This window comes from Cervus elaphus, chromosome 9 (assembly GCF_910594005.1).
Source record: "Cervus elaphus chromosome 9, mCerEla1.1, whole genome shotgun sequence".
NCBI lineage: Eukaryota > Metazoa > Chordata > Mammalia > Artiodactyla > Cervidae > Cervus > Cervus elaphus.
In genome coordinates this window covers 100404862-100426380 of record NC_057823.1, presented here as the reverse complement: position 1 = coordinate 100426380, position 21519 = coordinate 100404862, and the positions used below count along the sequence as shown (strand labels likewise).

Genomic DNA, 21519 nt, shown 5'->3' with positions numbered 1-21519 from the left:
TCCTTGCAGTCCAAGGTACTCTCAAGAGTTTTCTCCAGCACTACAATTTAAAACCATCAGTTCTTCAGTGCTCAGCCTTCTTTATGGTTCAACTCTAACATCTGTACATAACTACTGGAAAAACCATAGCTTTGACTATAAGGATGTCTCAGCAAAGTGATGTGTCTGCTTTTTAATAGACTGTCTAGGTTTGTCATTACTTTTTTTCCAAGGAGCAAGCATCTTTTAATTTCATGGGTGCCGTCACTGTCCACAGTAATTTTGGAGCACAAGGAAATAAAGTTTGTCAGTGTTTTCATTTTTTCCCCAACTGTGTTTGCCCTGAAGTGAACTGATGACACCAGATGCCAGTCTGGTGGCTTGCATTTCCTGCTGTGGGATTGTAAACTGCAGTCAAGTCTAATTCTGCCTGGGGCTCTGACTGGTTTTGTTGGTTTCGGTGGCCGCTGGCAGGCGCTCCCTCAGCTGCTGTCTGTGAGTGCAGAGTTGGGGTGTCCCGGTGACAAGGACCTCTTGCCCCCCTGGGATGCCGTTTTCTCCTGACTCCCTGCGCTGTGTCACCCCAGCTCCCCCAGAGAACCCGCATGGAAGTCAGCCCAGGTCCTCTCCCTGAGGTCCAACAGCCGCACCCGAACCACGACACCCTGCCCTCACCTCCGCTGCAGGCAGAGGCATCCAAGCCGCTTCTTGGCCGTGGCGTGTTGTTGGCCGTGATCTCTGTGGTGGATTCCCTCCATTGTGCCTTCTGAGCGGCCGCCACTGTGCTCCCCTCTGTGGTTCTGAAGCTCCCCTGACCCCACCTGTGAGAGTTTCTTACTGTGCGGAAACTTTTCCTCCTTCAGGTCTCTGTCCTGGAATCCTTTGTTTCTTTTATTATCTTTATCTTTTGCCCTGCCTTGTTCTAAGGAGACTGGCTTGCCTTTTTGAGAGTTTGGGTGGTTCTGCCAGCATTCAGAACTTGTTCCGTAGGAGTTATTCCATATGCAGATGAATTTTTGATGTATTTGTGTGGAGGAAGCTGATCTTGCCTTTTTATTCCTCAGCCATCTTCTCTCCTAACCCTGGATATTTTTCTTGATGTTCTTCAAGCATGTTGAAAATTTATTTAAACAAGCAAGTTGAAGCTCATCAATTACTTCCTCCGGGAAAAACAAAAAAACACCAAACCCCATAGAATAGTCATATACAAAATGTCTACAAGATTGTTACAACAAAATATTTTCCTAAAGGCAATTTATCTATTATAAAAAAGGAACTAGGAGAAAACAGTAAAGCAATAATGCATATCAGTTCAGTTGAGTTCAGTCGCTCAGTCGTGTCCGACTCTTTGCGACCCCATGAATCGAAGCACGCCAGGCCTCCCTGTCCGTCACCAACTCCCGGAGTTTACTCAAACACATGTCCATCGAGTTGGTGATGCCACCCAGCCATCTCATCCTCTGTCGTCCCCTTCTCGTCCTGCCTCCAATCCCTCCCAGCATCAGGGTCTTCTCCAATGAGTCAATTCTTTGCATGAGGTGGCCAAAGTATTGGAGTTTTAGTTTCAGCATCAGTCCTTCCAATGAACACCCAGGACTGATCTGCTTTACGATGGACTGATTGGATCTCCTTGCAGTCCAAGGGACTCTCAAAAGTCTTCAGCACCACAGTTAAAAAGCATCAATTCTTCGGCGCTCAGCTTTCTTCATAGTCCAACTCTCACATCCATACATGACCACTGGAAAAACCATAGCCTTGACTAGACGGACCTTTGTTGGCAAAGTAACGTCTCTGCTTTTTAATATGCTATCTAGGTTGGTCATAACTTTCCTTCCAAGGAGTAAGCATCTTTTAATTTCATGGCTGCAGTCACCATCTGCAGTGATTTTGGAGCCCCGAAAAATAAAGTCTGACATTGTTTCCACTGTTTCCCCATCTATTTGCCATGAAGTGATGGGACCAGATGCCATGATCTTAGTTTTCTGAATGTTGAGCTTTATGCCAATTTTTTCACTCTCTCTTTCACTTTCATCAAGAGGCTTTTTAGTTCTTCTTCACTTTCTGCCATAAGGGTGGTGTCATCTGCATATCTGATATTATTGATATTTCTCCCGGCAATCTTGATTCCAGCTTGTGCTTCCTCCAGCCTAGCATTTCTCATGATGTACTCTGGATATAAGTTAAATAAGCAGGGTGACAATAGACAGCCTTGACATACTCTTTTTCCTATTTGGAACCAGTCTGTTGTTCCATGTCCAGTTCTAACTGTTGCTTTCTGACCTGCATGCATATACATATGTTCAATTTAGCAGTGTATCAAGTAATAAGAGATTGATAGTCTAACCTACTACCTCCAGGACAATGAATATTGAAATCAGGAATTATAATTCAAAGGTTTGACATGGCTAGGGAAATATCACAAATAATGCAGACTTAGTCCAGTTATAAGTATAGATTACCTGCCAAAATATCTGCCAACCTCTTATAATATGAATATATACAATATTATAGAGAATATTTTAGATACAAAATTTTAAGAATTATTTTTATGCATTGAATTTGCATCTGAAACTTTGATGCCTGTCAGCCAGTTAAGGAACATTCAGAATCGATGCTTCAGGGGCCCTACATTTCATCAGTGTGGAAATAATAAGTCTTGACCTGATATCAAGAAAATGAAAATAGAATTAGCTGATGTCATTGTTAAAATACAAATTCCTGGATGCTACACTAAAGTGAGAGGGTTGGGAATATATTTTTAACAAGTCTCTTAGTTCATTAGTATAATGTGATGAGTTTGTTTGTGTGTGTGTTAGTTACTCAGTCATAGTTGACTCTTTGTGACCCCAGGCACTGTAGCCTCTCAGGTTCCTCTGTCCATGGGACTTCCCAGGCAAAAATACTGGAATGGATAGCCATTCCCTTTCCTCCAGGGGATCTTTCTGACTCAGGAATTGAACCCAGGTCTCCTGCATTGTAGCTGGGTTCCTTACTGTTTGAACCACCCATGATGGTTAGAAAAGCCCATGATGAAGTTAGAAAATATGGGTTTATTATGCCCAGCCATTAAATGTGATATTTTTATAAAAGGTTTTATTTAATCAAACTTAAAGATAACCATTTTCAGGTATCCAAATTGGAAAGATAGAGGTAAAATTATCATTTTATGCAGATGATATGATATGTAGAAAACCCTAAAAGAGTTCACACAAAAACAACTAAAATTGATAAATGAATTCAGCAAGGTAGCAGGATGCAAGTTTAACCACACAGAAATCTGTTGTATTTCTTTGCACCAACAATGAAATATCAGAAAGGAAAAGTAAAAAGACAATCCCTTTTAAAATTTCATTATGAAGGTAAAATAAACCTGACCAAGGAGGTAAAAGACTTGTATTTTGAGAACTATAAAACATTGATAAAGAAAACAGAAGATACTTTAAAGAAATGGAAAGATATCTTATGGTCTTGGATTGGAAGAATTAATATTGTTAAAATGGCCATACTACCCAAAGCAATCTATAGATCTAATGCACATACCTATCAAATTCCCTATTACATTTTTCACAGAACTAGAACAAATAATTCTAAAATTTATATGGAGACATAAAAGATCCAGAGTTGCCAAAGCAATCCTGATGAAAAAGAACAAAGCTGGAGGTATAGCCTCATATTTAGACAATATTGCAAAGCTATAGTGGTCAAAACAGTGTGGTGTTGGCAGAAAAGCAGATGTGGATTAATGGAACAGAATGGAGAGCTCAGGAAAAAAAACATACACATATAGAGTCAGTTAATCTTTGACAAAGGAGGCAGGAGTATATTACGGAAAAAAGACAACCTTCTCAGTAGGGATGTTGGGAAAGCTGACAGTTGCATGTAAATCAGTGAAATTAGAACATTCCTCACACCTGACACAAAAATAAACTTAATGGCTTAGGGACTTAAATATAAGACGTGACACTTTTATAAAACTTCTAGAAGACAGCATAGGCAAGACGTTCTTTAACATAAGGTGTAGCAATGTTTCCTTAGGTCAGTCTCCAAGTCAATCGAAATAAAGGTGAAAATAAACAAATGGTGCCTAATCAAGCATATAAAATTTTATATAGCAAAGAAAACCATAAAGAAGACGAAAAGACAACCTACAGACTGAGAGAAAATAGTTGCAAATGATGCGAACAACAAGGGCTTGATTTCCAAAATATACGAATAGCTCATACAACTCAATAACAAAAAAAACCCAATCAAAAAATGGGCAGAAGGCCTAAATAGACATTTCTGCAAAGAAAATATACAAATGTTCAATAGGCACATGAAATATGGTCAACATCACTGATTATTAGAGAAATACAAGTCAAAACTACAATGAAGTATGCCCTCATACTAGTCAAAATGGCTATCACTGAAAAAAAAAAAAAAAAAACTACAAGTATCAAATGCTGGAGAGAGTGTGGGGAAAAGGATACCTTCCTACACTGCTGGCAGGAATGTAAATCGGTGCAGCCACTGTGGAGACAGTTTGGAGGTTCTTTAAAAAACTAAAATGATCCAGAGTCTACTCCTGGGCATTTATTCAGAGAAGACTCTAACTTGAAAAGATACTTGCCCCCCAGTGTTGATACCTGCATTATTTACAATAGCCAAGACAGGGAAGCAACTTAAATGTCTATCAATAGGTGAATAAGATAGGATGCAGGGTGTGTGTGTATGTGTGTGTGAATATATATATACACACACATACAGTGGAATAATAGCCAACCATTAAAAGAAAGAAATAATGGTCATCTGTAGTAGTAACATGGATCAACCTAGAGATTATCTCATTAAGTGAAGTAACTCAGAAAGAGAAAGACAAATGCCATATGACCATATGTTGATTGATAAAATCAATATTGTGGTAAAAAAAAAGTGTGTATATATATATATATATATATATATTTAAACTTTATTTTATGTTGGAGTATAGCCGATACAATGCTGTGATAAGTTTCAGGTGAACAGAGAAGGGATTCAGCCATGCATACACATGTAACCATTCTCCCCCAAACTCCTGTCCCATCCAGGCTGCCATGTAACATTGAGCAGAGCTCCCTGTGTTATATGGTAGGCCCTTTTTGGTTATCCATTTTAAATATAGCAATATTGTACATGTCCATCACAAATGCCCTAACTGTACCTTCCCTCAATCCTTCCCTCCAGCAACCATAAGTTCATTTTCTAAGTCTGTGATTGCCTCTCTGTTGTGTAAGTAAGTTCATTTGTATTGTTTCTTTTTAGGTCCCACATGTGTGGGATGTCATAGGATACTTCTCCTTCTCTGTCTGACATCACTCAGTCCCATAGTTTCTAGGGCCATCCATGTTGCTGCAGATGACATTGTGTCCTTCTTTTTAGTGGCTGAGGAATATGTCGTTACATATATGTACCACATATTCTGATGCTGTCACGTTTTAAGGCTGTAGTGTTTCATATGGGCATCCTAGGTGGCTCAGTGGTAAAGGATTCTCCTGCCAGTGCAGGAGACGCAGGAGACCCAGGATCTGTCCCTGGGTTGGGAAGACCTCCTGGAGGAAGAGATGGCAACCCACTCTAGTATTGTTTCCTGAAAACTCCCACAGACAGAGGAGCCTGGCAGGCTAGTCTAGTCCATGGGGATGCGAAGGAGCCAGACACAACTGAGTGATTGAGCATGCATCCAGTGGTTCATGTATTTTCTTTGATAATTGTCTTTTAAATATCTTAATTATATTCTAAGTATTTTTAAGTATAATAAAGTGAAGAAGGAAGGTTATGTTAGGCAAGTAGAATTTATGATATTTAAATTGTTAGCTAACATTTTGATAAATTCACAATCTTATTTTATTTTTTCCCTAAAGATACTTGCTCAACAACAAAGAATCAACATGGTTGTAACACTTCAAGTTCTCCACTTTTCTACTACTTGTATGTCTTCGTTTTGGGACAACTGTTGCTGGGAACAGGAGGAACTCCTCTGTATACCCTGGGAACAGCCTTTATTGATGACTCTGTGCCCATCCACAAATCTTCTCTGTATATAGGTAAGTTTGCTGCTAATACAAATGTCTCAGTGTCATTTCATGTTATTGCTTATTTAATTTATAAGTAATGCACAGCATACACTTTTTAAGAAGTTAGTTGTGATTTCATAAGTATTTACATTAGGTAAATGCAATATTGCTTTTTTTTGTTTGTTTGTTTAACTATTTGTCAAAGTACCATGTCCTTCAGTTGAATGTGGTTGATTTTTATTGACATCTTCCTTTATCTCCTGTGCTGGGCATGTCAAGCCTTCCTGGAAGTGCTATCCAAGAAATAGGTCATCTTGATTGCTGGAATGTTTCCCAGGCTAATTTACACAAGTGTAGGGATAGAGTTCTGCTGTTCTGTGTGACTTACTTCATCCTACATGGTGGAATTGACTAGAGTCAACAAAAGAAACCACACAATGGTACTCAGAAACTCTGTGGAGTTGTTCATTTCAGATTAATGCTTTTTACATATGACTCAGTATTTTCCCTTTGTGGTCTAATTCTTGGCAGCCCAAGTTTCTCTTAAATTCCATCCCTGGAGCTGCTGGAAGGTAGAGCTAACTAAACCGTGCGTGGTCTACATCCAAATTAATGTGTAATATATTTGCATGTGAGTTTTCACTTTATCGAGGCTTCCCTGGTGGCTCAGGTGGTAAAGAGTCTGCCTGCAGTGCAGGAGACCTGGGTTCAGTTCCTGGGTCAGGAAGAGCCCTGGAGAAAGGAATGACTACGTGCTCCAGTGTTCTTGCCTGGAGAATCCCAGGGACAGAGGAGCCTGGCGGGCTGTAGTCCTTGGGGTCGCACAGAGTCAGACACGACTGAGCGACTGACACTTTGACTTTTCAGTTTCACTTAATCAGTATCGGATGTAGGGGACTTTGTCCACTTGGACTGCTCAAAGAGAATACTATAGACTAGTTGGCTTACAAACAAGAGAACTTTATTTCTCACAGTCCTGGAGGTTGGCAAGTACAAGATCATGTGCCCAGAGGAGATCTAGTATCTGATGAGGGCCCATTTCTTGGTTCGTGGACATCTGCCTTTTAGCTGTGGCAGAGGGGACAAGTGAGCTCTCTGGGGCCTTCTTTTAAGGGCACTAATCCCGTTCTGAGGGCTTCACTCTTATATGACCTAATCCCTTCCCAGAGGCCCCACCTCCAAATGCAACTGCATTGGGAATTGGATTTCAGCATATGAATTTGGGGGCGACATCAACTTTCAGTGTATAAAGAGACCTGTTGCTATAGTCGCTGGAAGTCACCTGTGTTCAGTGTAGCCCTGATTCTCTAATACAGAAGCCTCCGCACTCCTACCTGTCCGCTTGTTTTGCTTTGGTCTTTGTACGAGATCTGACGCCCTCTCACACATTCTGGCGGATCTGTACAACTCCACGTACTAATTTAACGGTGCTTTTATTTCAGTTAGCTACTAGTGCTGCTTTTCAGTCTTCCAGCTCACAGATTTTCTCCCTGAGGTCCTCTTCTAATCAGCGCTTCTCATAAAGCAATTTCCGTCTTCATATTTTAGTAACACACAAAATACGAAGTTTTTCAAAGATTGTTTAAGAATGAGAGGCTGGGGTGAAGGCCCAAGAGACCATCCCAGATTCTATATTCCCTGGGACTGAAGTTTTCAGGGCTGTAATTTATTCCAGCAGAAGGATACAAAGGAGAATCAGCACAGGGAAAAGGTACCTGAGGTAAAGTACATACACAACCATGCGCAAGCTTCAAGCATCCACTCGCTCCTAGTGGGGCCACATCAGTCAGAATTAATTCCTCCAGCCAGGAGCTGTAACAGCACACATGAAATGTTTTCTACCAGCTAAGTTCATTAGAGATTCAATGCCCAAGGATTTTACTGGTAATCGACCATATAGGAACCCTCTGCCTTGCGCATAGGAAAGTTCTAGACTCTCAGAAGGAATACAGGTGTTTGGAAAAACCACATTGTTTATACAAACAGTTTCAGCACAATGACCCACCTTTATTAGGGAATGGTGGCATCCCTCGGACATTTAAGATCCCAGATGCGAGCTCAGGGCCAGCCTAACAAGCACGGTCTTTCTAAAGATTGCAGCCACAGAGGCTGCTTAACTCTTTGCAGTACCATAGGAATTCACTGAATGGTAATTTTTGAGAGTAAAGGAAGAAAAACCAAAGTAATAAAACTGGGAAACTCATTTTAATTTTTTTCAGTGTCAGATAACTGGTTCTTTTCATTGGATAATTAGGTTTTGTTCGGTGAAATCCTTCCTTAAGCTTTTTACGTCTATACATTTCCCCATTTCCAAAATCTTCCCCCATTCTTTCTTTGTTTTACAATAGTATCTGTTACTGGTACGATGCCTTTCTCTATGTGAAACAGTTTTATGCAGCAAGGCAAAAATGGGCAAAATGAAAACAGTCAAATTGGTACCTATTAGAATGATGGGAAAATTGTAGTCACATAGCATGTCTCACCTCATAGCCATCTCCATGCCATTCACTCATCATGTCTTTGTCTTTAAATGCTTTTTGGGGTTTACAATTTTTGTCCTTTAATTAAACTTTTAAGTTCATTTAATCTTATTTTGTGTTAAAATCTTTCATCTTAGTATGTACTTCGTGTTTGCTCTACATTCTTATTTATTGCCCTTTTTTCCTTTCTTTTTGATAATTTAATATTTATTATTTCATTTCTCTCCTCTATTAACTTCCTAGGTATATGCTCTTTTACAGTTCATCTACTAATTACCTTACATGAAAACTTGATTTTATGAAATTCTAATGTTAATTGATACTTTTATCACATTCCTGATCATCACATAATCTTAAAACCTTTGAATTTTATTCCTGTCCCAAGGTTTAGGCAATTATTTCTGTGTCCTGTGATCCCTTCTGTATTTAAGTTCCTGAAATAAGTATCATTAATGATTTATTTGGGACTCCTTGGTGGCACCGGTGGTGAAGAACCTGCCTGCCGGTGCAGGAGACGTAAAGGGTGCGGGCTCGACCCCTGTGCTGGGGAGGCCCGCTGGAGGAGGACATGGCGCCCCACTCCAGTGTTCTTGCCTGGAGCATCCCATGGACAGAGGAGCCTGGCGGGTCATGGTCCATAGGGTTGCAAAGAGTCAGACACGAACTGAAGTGACTTAGCAACAGCAGCATCAGCAGTGCTTTATTTTAAAATCATTTTCCTTTAACTTGAAGAACAATCTTAAGTCAATAAGTTAGAAATTATATTAATAATCATAGGAAAGGAGTAGAAGTGAACACAGTAGAATAGTGCTTTTAAAGTACTGAAGGAACATTAATGGGCAGCTAATCTTCTGTTTCCAGTGAGAATACTCATCAGGGAAAAGAGTAAAAAGAAAAAATCATTTTTAGATGGAAAAAATGAGAGGATTCAGCACAAGCAGGCTGTTCCAATATATTAACTTCGGCTTTATTATCTCCTCTCCTATTCCAGTTACATGTATGCTAAGCCTTTTTTTTTTTTTTATGTATTCTTTGTCCTTTAATGTCTTTTCTGTATTTTTCTATCTTTATTTTTTTCTTGCTTCTTGATAAATATTTACTGATTTACTAATATATTTTCCAGTTTCATAATACCCAGTTTAGTTCTAAGTAATCTACTGTGGATCCATTTCATGTTTGTTTTGACAGATGTATTCTATAGTTCTAGAATTTTTTTGAGAATCACTCCATGTGTCTTTTAATAACTTGCCAGTCTCCCTCATACGTAGGAACACTGCAATGGGATGCCCTTTATCTAATTTCAGGGATTGAGTTTATTTGAAGCTAAACTGCACTTATGTTGTGAACCAGGCTACCTCTAACTCATCCTTGCTTTTAGAGTATAACCTCCTCGGGGCAACTTAAAATGTAGGGCAGGGAAAGTTTACAAGACATACTCTGAGCTGCATCATTTGTATCCTTACTTCCTAAAGCCTAGCAAGGGACAGTTTCCCCTCCCAGTGCCTCTTGTCGAATCAGCCAGTGTACTCAGGAAAAATAAAAAAAAGTCAGTCTCGATTTTTGTTAAACGTCTCTCTTCTTCAGAATCGTAACACAATGATCCTTCACTATTTTTATCTCTTTGCCTTCAAGCATATATTTAAAAATAATTTTTAAGTTTTTAAAAGTTTTTCTTAGTGGACAATTTGGTTGGAAACACTAGTCTACCTAGTCCATCTACCATTCTTATAAATGTATCAATCTAAACCCAGTTGGATATAATTTATAAAAAAGGTCTATCACTAAAGATAATTTGGGGATCATTGATTTCCAGCATTTTAAATCATGTATTTCTATCCATAAAAGTTTTGTGAGCATGAATCTTACGTACACTTAAAATTTTCTGCTAACACATTTTTTACATTTAAAAATATAATTATATATTAGTCACTAAGTCGTGCCGGACCCTTTTGGTGACCCCATGGACTGTAGCCATGGGGCTCCTCCGTCCCTGGGATTTCCCGGGCAAGAATACTGGAGTGGGTTGCCATTTCCTCCTCCAGGGGATCTTTCCTACCCAGGGACTGAACCCACATCTCCTGCATTGGCAGATGGATTCTTTACCACTGAGCCACCAGGGAAGCTCATAAATTAGGGTAGGATAGATAAATAAAAGTCGTATATGTTTTCAGCTCATCTTGCATGACCTTTACTTTGGAGCCTTAATCTAGTACATCAATCATTTTTGCCACTGATGTATGCCCCACTTTGCGTTTGGTGTATTCCTTTCCTTCCATGTATGGGGATGAGAATTTCAGTGGTTAATAATCATCTCAGAAGGTGGTGCCACATGAGGATATAATCTTTTGTATAAATAATGTTTTAATAAAAAGTAAAAAGTTGTGTATGGCAAAATTTTAAATATCAGAAAAATAAGGTCAGTTTAATTCTGCTGCCAGTTAAAATGGGAGATTCACTAAGAGCAAGAGTTTAATGGTTCGCTTTTAAGAAGCAGACTAATGACTGCATCCAGGTTTTAAATCAGCTGCCATAGTCCAAAATAAAGAATGCTTTTGGAATGTGTACAGCAGGCTACGGTCCATAGGGCCGCAAAGAGTCAGACACGACTGAGGCAGCTTAGCATGCACGTGTGCACGGAAGACAAAAGGCTTCTCCTTTCACATTGCTTTCTTCCATGAGCAGTGTAGACAGTAATTACCATCACTGTTCACAAAGGGTAATGGTAGATGAAGACTAGCCCTGCTGTGAGTTTACATGATACAGCTTTCCATATATTTATAATTATTGGATTTGTTGCAGTCATCATTGTAGTCTAAAAAATTTTATATAGATTTATGTATTTGAAGCCCCTTGACAGTGATACCACTCAGATGGCATTTTTTAGTTAAAAAATATGTAATTTTGATATAATTTGAATCATTTTGTTTTTCTGTAGTAAAATATTTGTCTTTCTTAACTTGTCAGACATTCAAAGCAAAATTGCACAGATGATCATGTTCAGTGTCTTTGCTTTTTGCTAGGAATTGGCTATGCCATGTCAATTTTAGGCCCTGCTGTTGGCTATGTGCTGGGAGGACAATTGCTAACCCTGTACATTGATATTGATTTGAAACACAGGTAAGGTGATATCTATTTTTATTTAGATTTATATTATTTTAATCGTGTTAGTACCACAGCCAGAGCATTTTTATAGTATTTCTTCAGAATATCATGAGGGATTTTTCTGGGAAAAAACTGAATACACACAATTTTTATGTAGTATTTTGGCTGTGTTGCTTCATGAATTAATGCCACATCATCTCTTAGTATAGTGCATTTATTCATAAATAAGGATGATTAATAGTTAGCTGGTCTTATTTTTCAAAATATACAACCAAGATGCTATGCATTGTTCAAAGATAATAATTTAATTAAAATTAGTTGTACTTTCAGTAGATATTGCTGTGGGTAGATAGCCTGAAAGAGTCTTAACAGTTTATCATTCTCAAACAAAGTGCTGTAGTAGCTCTGATAATGCCATAGAGATAACAGTTGTTCAGCTTTAACAATTTTGACACTGGAGGATAATAATAGGTAATGTTTATTTATCCCATACAGTGTTTCAGACAATATAGGTTTTGTGTATTTAAGATATGTATAATATAGGTTTTGTGTATATAAAATATATATATATAAAACTTTATGTGCCATTTTATTTAATCCTCTTACTTATCTTATAAGGTAGTTGATATACAGAACTGGGTAAGTGGCCAAGGTATGAAATGAAGTAGCTCTTTTTGACTCTGAAACCCCCTTCTTACCCACTGAGTTACCTTCTCCATTTCTTGAATAGAGAAGTTAGTAACCTTTGATGAGGGCATGTTATCTCATTTTACTGTAATTACACAGTCCTTTGCAAGACTGTGAACAATGAATAAGAAAATATAGTCACAGCATGTGATCTGTTGTTTAGCTGTTAGTCCTAGGTTAATCTTTTTAGAAACAAGGTTAATCTTTTAGAGACGGTAGGTTAATAAAAACGTTCAGAGGTTGTACTGTGCAACGATGCTGATGTATGCAGTCCTAGGTTAACCTTTTAGAGACTCTCTGAAAGGTTTGGAGAGGAAGTCCTGGAGCAGAGAACTGGGCTTTCATTTTGGTGGGGTGAAATGAGTTATCGGAATAGTGTGTTTTAGGGGAAAGGCTGTTGGTATAAAAATGTGACAACCATTTTAAGAAACTGTTAATATATATCACTTTAAGCAGAATTTTTACATTCAAATGAATGCCACAATTGAAGCACAGTGTATTGGCTTTTAACAAAAATTGGTGATTTGCTGTGAGATGTACTTAGTATTCTATATATATGTTACATATTATAATATTTAAAGAAGAAAAAGTTAGCCAAAATTGAAGAATATTCAAAAATTCTATGTATGCCTTCAAATAGTTAACATATTTCTTATTAAATAGCTAAAACTTTTATGTTGTATTTGTCATATGAAATACTTGTAGGCCATTATTCTGAGACCATTTATGCCTGCTGTCCATTGGGATTCTTCAAAATGGCTCCACTTGAAATTTTGAATAATATAGTTTCTCTGTATATGCATTTGAATTATAAATTATGTAGTTATTGGGCCTGAGTTCTAATTAACAAGAGAGAGTTGACTTCTGCCTCTTGTTTTTCTGTCACACAGCATTGATATTACTGAGGATGACCCTCGGTGGCTGGGGGCATGGTGGATTGGATTTCTTATATCTTGGCTGCTTGCTTGGTCTTTGATAATACCTTTTTCTTGCTTTCCAAAACATTTACCAGGTAAAAATGTCTTCTTTAAAACCAGAGAGTTTTATTCCAATTCTGGGCCAAGTGGTGCTTCCTAAATGATTAAAAAGAACCCTGGAAATTAGTAAGAACCCTGGAAAATTCACTGTTTTTTAACATAGAATCTTAGTTGTTTGCTTATGCAAGCTTTTGAATATGCCTCTATTTTAGGAGATATTGGGTAACAATCTTAATTTCATGGCTTTTGTTGGTTTTTCATTAATATGTAATAAAACTGTACATATTCACCTTTTTATTAAATACTTGCTAACTTTGTAACTTACATGTTATCAGAATCTTGTTTTATGTTTATGCAAGATATAATATCTTTTAAACTATTAGTTTGTTTTCAGTTAGTAACTTCAGAACCTAATCTGTGTTAAATTATTGGTGTTAGTTATTGGTTCATGATAATACAAGTACTTTGTTTCTTAAGTTGTCACCAAAGTCATGCTGTAGTATACTTATTTTCCACCAAATTTCAATACTAAAATTTTGTACAAAAAGAAAAGATTAATGGAAAAAATATCCATTCCTTTCTCTGTGAGATTTTGCTTCTTTATAATTGTGTGGTTCATATACATATCTATAGAAGTATGTTTCTCTAGGCTGAAGACATTTCATTGTTTCATCTATTCTAAGAATAGATGATTAACTTTTGGAAACGGGCAAAAGAAAAGTAGGACGAGTAGCAGTAGATGGACTCATTGATTTTTTTCTACCCTGGGCCATTCAGCTTCTGATTCCACATAGTGACTTTTCTCAACTTTATTCACAGTACTGTTATTAAAAATTAAAGGACATGATAATAGTTAGTAAATATTATTTCATCTAAAAAGTATGTTAGAATTAGAGTAAAAGAAAAAAGCTTTTAACTCACTTTGTTTAATGTGTAAAGGATGAGACAGAATCATTTGAAAGCAAGAAGATTGAGTATATTTACTACTTTTTTAGGTACAGCAAAAATTCAAGAAGGAAAAATTTCCCAAACTCATCAGAGTGCTTCCTTACAACATACAGATAGTAATTTTGGACAAAGTTTTAAAGATTTTCCAGCTGCTCTAAAGGTACAGTGTACACACACACATTTATACACACACACGTACTCCACACACAAATACATATGTATATATATATATCAATATTAGTAGCAGTTCAGTCGCTCAGTCGTGTCCGACTCTTTGCAACCCAATGAACCGCAGCACGCCAGGCCTCCCTCTCCATCACCAACTCCCGGAGTCCACCCAAACCCATGTCCATCGAGTCGGTGATGCCATCCAACCATCTCATCCTCTGTTGTCCCTTTCTCTGCCTGCCCTCAATCTTTCCCAACATCAGGGTCTTTTCAAATGAGTCAGTTCTTCGCATGAGGTGGCCAAAGTACTGCAGTTTCAGCTTCAACATCAGTCCCTCCAATGAACACCCAGGACTGATTTCCTTTAGGATGGACTGGTTGGATCTCCTTGCAGTCCAAGGGACTCTCAAGAGTCCTCTCCAACACCACAGTTCAACAGCATCAATTCTTTGGTGCTCAGCTTTCTTTATAGTCCAACTCTCACATCCATACATGACCACTGGAAAAACCATAGCCTTGACTAGACGGACCTTTGTTGGCAAAGTAATGTCTCTGCTTTTTACTATGCTGTCCGGGTTGGTCATAACTGTCCTTTCAAGGAGTAAGCATCTTTTAATTTCATGTCTGCAATCACCATCTGCAGTGATTTTGGAGCCCCCAAAAATAAAGTCATCCACTGTTTCCACTGTTTTCCCATCTATTTGCCATGAAGTGATGGGACTGGATACCATGATCTTAGTTTTCTGAGTGTTGAGCTTTACGCCAATTTTTTCACTCTCCTCTTTCACTTTCATCAAGAGGCTCTTTAGTTCTTCTTCACTTTCTGCCATAAGGGTGGTGTCATCTGCATCTCTGAGGTTATTGATATATATGTAAAACAAATATATATTAATAAACAGTATATCCATACACACAAGTATTAATTATCACAAAGCATTCTTGCTTGCTTATTTACTGTAGTTCTGGCTCTTATACAGACTTCTCCAGATTTAATTGTATTGTGCTTTGAGTAAATGAAAAGTATTCCTGAGTAGAATGGTTGGAAGAACATGAGTTATCTTATTGGCAATATCAATATTCAGTAGTTACTCCTTAGCATGTAGTCCATCATCCCATTCCATTTCTCTTATGTAATGGGTGGATCAATTACCAATGAATTGTAAAAATTTTTGATAATGCCAAACCAGTATTTTTCCTTTGTGGAAAAATTGGCAGTTACAGGTTACTTCTTTTGAATTTGAGGTTAAAGAAACAATAGTGTTATGGTCTATTTTATTGAACTTGGCAGAGTATTCTGTTTAGCATCATTAAAGTTTTATACATAAGGGAGTTTATAATTTCACCTTTTCAAGATTTGAACTTATTTACTTTTCATTATTTTTTTTCCTCCTCAAATGAAAGCCTTAAAATGTTTTTACTTCATTCATCCTACCTTTTAACTCTCCTTCCTCCTCTCCCATATAGGCGCATTCTTGTGTTTTGCTGCAGTTGTTTATAATTTTTAATTCCAACTACTGTTATTTTCTTTTATAGTAGTTTTGTTTTATTTAATGTGTCTATTTAAATTTATTTTGTAAATTCTCACATGTATTACCATCAAGACTCATTACTCACCAATGCTTTTTTTAATCCTTATGTTGTCATGCTTCAAGATCTCAGTTCTGATTCAAATCTCTATAGATACAGCATTTTGTCACTGTCTTCTCAGATAGGATGCCATCTAAGTATCCTTGAATGTCAGGATGATATTTATAACTGGATGAATACTTTCAGATCATACTTCTTTAATTCTCATTGTCTGTAGATAGTGTTTGACTCTTTTCAAGTTAAATATGTTGAAGTTGAGAAGTTTCAAGTTAATGTGATTCTTAGTTTTCCTTTCCATCTACCAATTTGTGAATTTCTCTTTGATTTCAGGAACTTTACTAGGTCCTATGAGTCTATCATTTTTCATTAATGCTTACTCAGAGTCCATTATCTATTTCAATCTGAAAGCTTAAATATTTTCTAGTCATTACTCTAAAACACTGTTGCATTTCTTCACGTAGGTGCTTCTTTCCTTTTGTCATTATTGTTATTCTTACGTTGCATCATCTGGCTCTGACTTCTGAATCTCTTTTCTTGCCTTTTTGTGCCTCCTCTGTGTGTGTGTGTTGTTCAGCTCAGAAATTTTTTTGCATTGAATATTCCAGAACTATATAGGTTTTCACTTTATGGTTACATATGGTGAAATAAGTGAATCTCTCTACTCTCCTCTGGTAGATTAATAGATTCTGAGAGCATCAGCAATATAGACCCTTGTTTAAAATTGCTTAACTCTATACCCAACTAAGGTTCTTAGCTACTGATTCCTTCACTTGTGGAGCAAAACTACAAGTATGATACTTAGGAACCACTCTCATCTCTGCTTACAGTCAATTCTTCATTTATTGGATATAGGAATTCAGAACACAATAAAAAAAAATGAGTAAGAGGTAGATTTATTATGTGAATATGTATAGTAAGACTGGGGAAGGGAACTTTCCAAACCAGCTTTCACCTCCTTTCCCTGGCCCCTTGCTTGTGATCAGGGCACGTTCACCTTACTAATTAATGATCTGTCAATTTTCTAGTTGCTCTATGTATAAACTTTCTCAACATTGTATGTAGAAGGCTATCAATAATCAATATTTGTATTTTTGTGCTAAAAGAAATGCTGAAATTTTAGAAATAATTGTGTTGTATTTATTTAAAATGTGCTATTTCATCAGGGAACTTACCATTCTAGTGCTACATTTTACAGTATAATCGTAGTTATTCATTTCATGAACTGTATTTTTTCTTTAGAATTTGATGAGGAATACTGTCTTTATGTGTTTAGTTCTATCAACTTGTTCGGAAGCCTTAATTACCACTGGATTTGCTACCTTTTTACCTAAGTTTATAGAAAATCAGTTTGGATTGTCTTCTAGCTCTGCAGCTACTCTTGCAGGTAAAACCTTTTCTTTTGTTGTAACTTTGACTAGCAACTTTATTTCACCACATTAGATGTTTATTAGATTTTATGTGTGTAAAAGTTTGGATGCCGCTCCTGCTCAGCTGCTGAGTCGTGTCTGGCTCTGCGACCCCGTGGACTGCAGGCCTCCAGACTCCTCTGTCCATGGAATTCTCCAGGCAAGAAGACTGGAGTGGGTTGCCATGTCTTCTCCAGAGGATCTTCCCAGCACAAGGGTTGAACCCTGGGCTCCTGCATTGCAGGCAGATTCTTTACCACTGAGCCACCAGGGAAGTGCAAAATTTTGGATAGCCACTTGTTGAAGTTTATACTGATTTTGATATGTTTCCGATTTTCTGATATGAGACAGTTTGTTGTATGAATTTGAGGGCTACAGAGGCTATATACAGAGCTAAAGAGAATACATATTAATCCTAATATTCAAAGCATTAATTTTATTAACTTCTCATTTTAATATAACTATTAGCTCATTTATGCATATTATTTATAAATCACATGAATGCTTCATATGTTAGAACCAGAATTGTACTTGTTTCTGATGTTTTCCAGTTTTTGGTATGAGGGAAGTAGAAGGTGCCATTTTCCACTGGGTTAAAAGGGTATAAATTTTATTAAAAATTATATAAAAATCAACTGAGTGACTAACACACACACATATAAAATTATAGTTTTAAAATGATATAAATTTTGGTATATATTACTGAGTATGCTTGTATGTTTTCTCACTGTCTATCTTTTTTCTCATTAGGGACTGTTTTAATTCCTGGAGCTGCTCTTGGTCAGATTTTAGGTGGTATTCTTGTTTCGAAATTCAAAATGACGTGTAAAAACATCATGAAGTTCGCTTTGCTCACATCTGTAATCTCACTTGTACTGACTTTTGTGTTTGCTTATGCCAACTGTGAAAATGAGCCGTTTGCGGGTGTGTCTAAATTATATAATGGGTAAATATATTTCATTGCTTTTTGATATTAATATCAGAGTAATAAACTGTGTGTGTATTTCCAAGTGTATGCTTTCTTAAAGAAAATAATGAGTAATTGGCTTTTTAAAAAAAAATTGGAAGGCTGCTTTTCCTATGTAAGAATATGTAGTTTTTCTATTTAGTTTCAGTAATTGATATCATATCAAAAGTTGGATATTTTCAGGAAGAATTTAAGGAACAGCTGTTCTGTACTGAGTACTATGCTCAGGGATATAAAGATTAGTATTACAGAATCTTTGTCCATAATGGATTCAGCATCCTAAGGAGAATTTCATGTTGTATGTTCCTGTTGATTTAAATTTTGAAACTCTTTATGATAAAAGTCTTTTATTAGGTAGATTGAAAATAGAGTAGGAGAGAAATTAAAATGAAGCTGAAACTAGGTGATGGTAATCATTGTTGTATTTACTTTAGAAGTTTGTTTTAAAGAAATAAGTTCTCGTTTTTCTGACCTATAAACATGTTTCTGCCTATAACTGGTGTGACTATTTTATCTTTCTTTGCCTGGTTTATTCTGCTTTGAAATCCTAAGCCACAAGTAGAGGGTCAGGGCGTTGCTCAGCAGAGTGCTTTATAGCCTACAGTACTGCTTTAATTGTTTGAATATATGTGTTTGAGACTGTTGAAGGGGATGGTGCACCAGGTCAGGGACTCTATAATTCTGTATTAATATGGATTCAGATAACATAAATATAGAGAAAAGTTTGTCAGTAACATTTATCATGATTTGTAGCTACTGTTCATGTCTGTCATTCTATGAATGAAAAATGGTGAATCTTCTAAAGCAGTGTTTGGTTCACCTTTATTACCATTATTCAGCATTTATTGACTGTTTCCTCTGGTAGACTTTTACAGCAAAATTCCTACTCTAAAGGAGTTTCCTGGGTAGCTGCATAGATTGGGAGACAGAACAGTGAATGAACAGTGTGTTAGGTTTGAGAGATATAAAGTGCTGTGGAATTCAAAAGAGAGCTTTTCAGTTTCTTTAATTAGATTTAGGAAAGGCTTCATGGCACAATAGAGAAATAGGGCTAATATATGCTCTTAAGTATACAAAAAATTTGAGAGAGAAAGATTTCGAGAGAGGGAATGCAGAGGAATATGTTAAGCCAAAGCATAAATGCTAGAAAGTGAAGGCTAGGTTCAGGCACCAGTTTGAATGGGACTTAGGAAATAGGAGGAAAATGCCCGGAAAGGCTGAAAGGTAGATAGCGGTTGAGTTGTACAGACCTGATTGACACCCATAAACTTCACCCAGACGTGCTCCAAGAAACCACAGTTTTTTTAAGTCCCTTTTAGGAGTACAGAAACTTACTACTCTATCACCTTGGCAAACAAATGATGTGGATGTGAGTCCATCTGATGTTTTCTATCTTAGACAAGAGTCACTACCCAATGAGCTGTCCTTAGCATACTTAGAAGGGAGGGCAAATGAAGTGGTGTCAGTTTGAGGTGTCTCTGGGGACTGGTCATGGAGAGATATCAAGATCTGGGACATAGAGATCGTGCTTACTTACATACACATTCTTAGTGATGAAAAGACTAAAAGTGCTTATACATACACACACACACGTGTGTGTGTGTATGTGCGCTCAGTCATGTCTGACTCTTTGTGACCCCAGGGATGGTAGCCCACCAGGCTCCTCTGTCCATGGAATTTTCCAGGCAAGAGTACTGGAGTGGGTTGCCATTTCCTACTCCAGGAGATCTTCGCAACCCAGGGATAGAACCCATGTCTCTTGCATCTCCTGCATTGGCAGGTGGGTTCTTTACCACTGAGCCACCTGGGGAAACCCGTACACACATCCACACATACATTAACACACACGGGATGTGTGTGAATGTGTGTATAGATTGTACTAATATAGAAATAAAGCCAGGCCACAACAGAGGTGTGACATCATCAGGTCATTTTTCTCTGTGGCCCTACATTCTTAACTTACCTCTGTTCCCTGCATATTAAAATGTCCATGTCATGGACAACTTAGTCATAATGAACTTATGCAAGAAACTCACTCATAAGAAAAAGTATATGGATAGAACAGACTTGGAAGCTCAAGAAATACCTCCTTCGTGAGTGGGAGAAAGAGAGGTTGTCAAGATGCAGGATTTCTAGTAGAGTGATGCCAAGAATCTTCGCCCTTTGCTGTGGAACCATAGGTGATTAAAAAGTTTTTGTAACTCTGAATTAATGAATTAGGCTTACTGTTAGGTTCATGCAAAGTCCTATATAACAGTATATCCAAAGCTTAAGATCAGTAATACTGATTATTTCAGGGGATATTTTTAATATAATATTTCAGATAAATGTGTTATTAAATGTTTGATATGAGCACAACACTGGGCTTTCAAGGTGGTGCAGTGATAAAGAATACTCCTGCCAGTGCAGGAGACACAAGAGATGCAGCTTTGATCCCTGGGTCAGGAAGATCCCCTGGAGGAGGAAAGGGCAACTCACTGTAATTTTCTTGCCTGGAAAATTCCATGGACAGAGGAGTCTGGTGGGCTGCAGTTCTTGGGATCTCAAAGAGTCAGACACGACTGAGTACACACTAGTACAACACTAAATTCAGTTGTCAGAGAATATTTCCAGAACTCTAGTAGTTATTAAAATTTGCCACTGTCCTAAATCACCTTGGTAATCTATCTGTAAGATCTTTGGGTCTGTTCTGGTAATCAGTATTGGTTATGGTGATTTGCATTTTACTTTATACTTAGTAAGTACACACAATATTTTTTCCCTGTATGACCTAAAGCTGTAACTTCATTGCTTATCTGAAACAGCACCTTTAAGAGGCACATCTATCAAGGAGTTGCAATAGATTTAGGGAAATCTTTGCTTTTTGTAGAAGCATATTTATAAAATAATAGCTTGGATTCAAATAAAGCATTAATGATTAAATTCAGCTATTTGTGATTAAACATGTTTCTTATGTCTACATATATGTATGTATAAACACACACGTGTATTTTTAAAATACTTAAAATATATTTTGTGTACATTCAATATATTAAAAAACATTTTAAAATATTCAATTTTTTAAAATAAAATATTTTATATATTTCAAAATTTAAAAAAATCAATAAACTTAACAAACTTTGACTATTTTCCTGATCATAGCTCTCCCTTTACTTCATGAAATAAACCTTTACAAATATATAGGCT

General features: G+C 37.1%; 1 protein-coding gene across 2 annotated transcripts in view; it reads left to right on the top strand.

Moving 5' to 3' along the window:
• The window catches only part of SLCO4C1 (solute carrier organic anion transporter family member 4C1), a 76840-nt gene that overhangs the window by 39972 nt on the left and 15349 nt on the right, over positions 1 to 21519 (top strand). For both annotated transcript variants that reach the window (XM_043913697.1, XM_043913696.1), the window contains 6 exons: positions 5859 to 6041; positions 11512 to 11608; positions 13171 to 13292; positions 14253 to 14365; positions 17200 to 17344; positions 18117 to 18312. In XM_043913697.1, coding sequence (XP_043769632.1) covers positions 5859 to 6041; positions 11512 to 11608; positions 13171 to 13292; positions 14253 to 14365; positions 17200 to 17344; positions 18117 to 18312 — 856 coding nt within the window. The remainder of the gene's footprint in view (positions 1 to 5858; positions 6042 to 11511; positions 11609 to 13170; positions 13293 to 14252; positions 14366 to 17199; positions 17345 to 18116; positions 18313 to 21519) is intronic.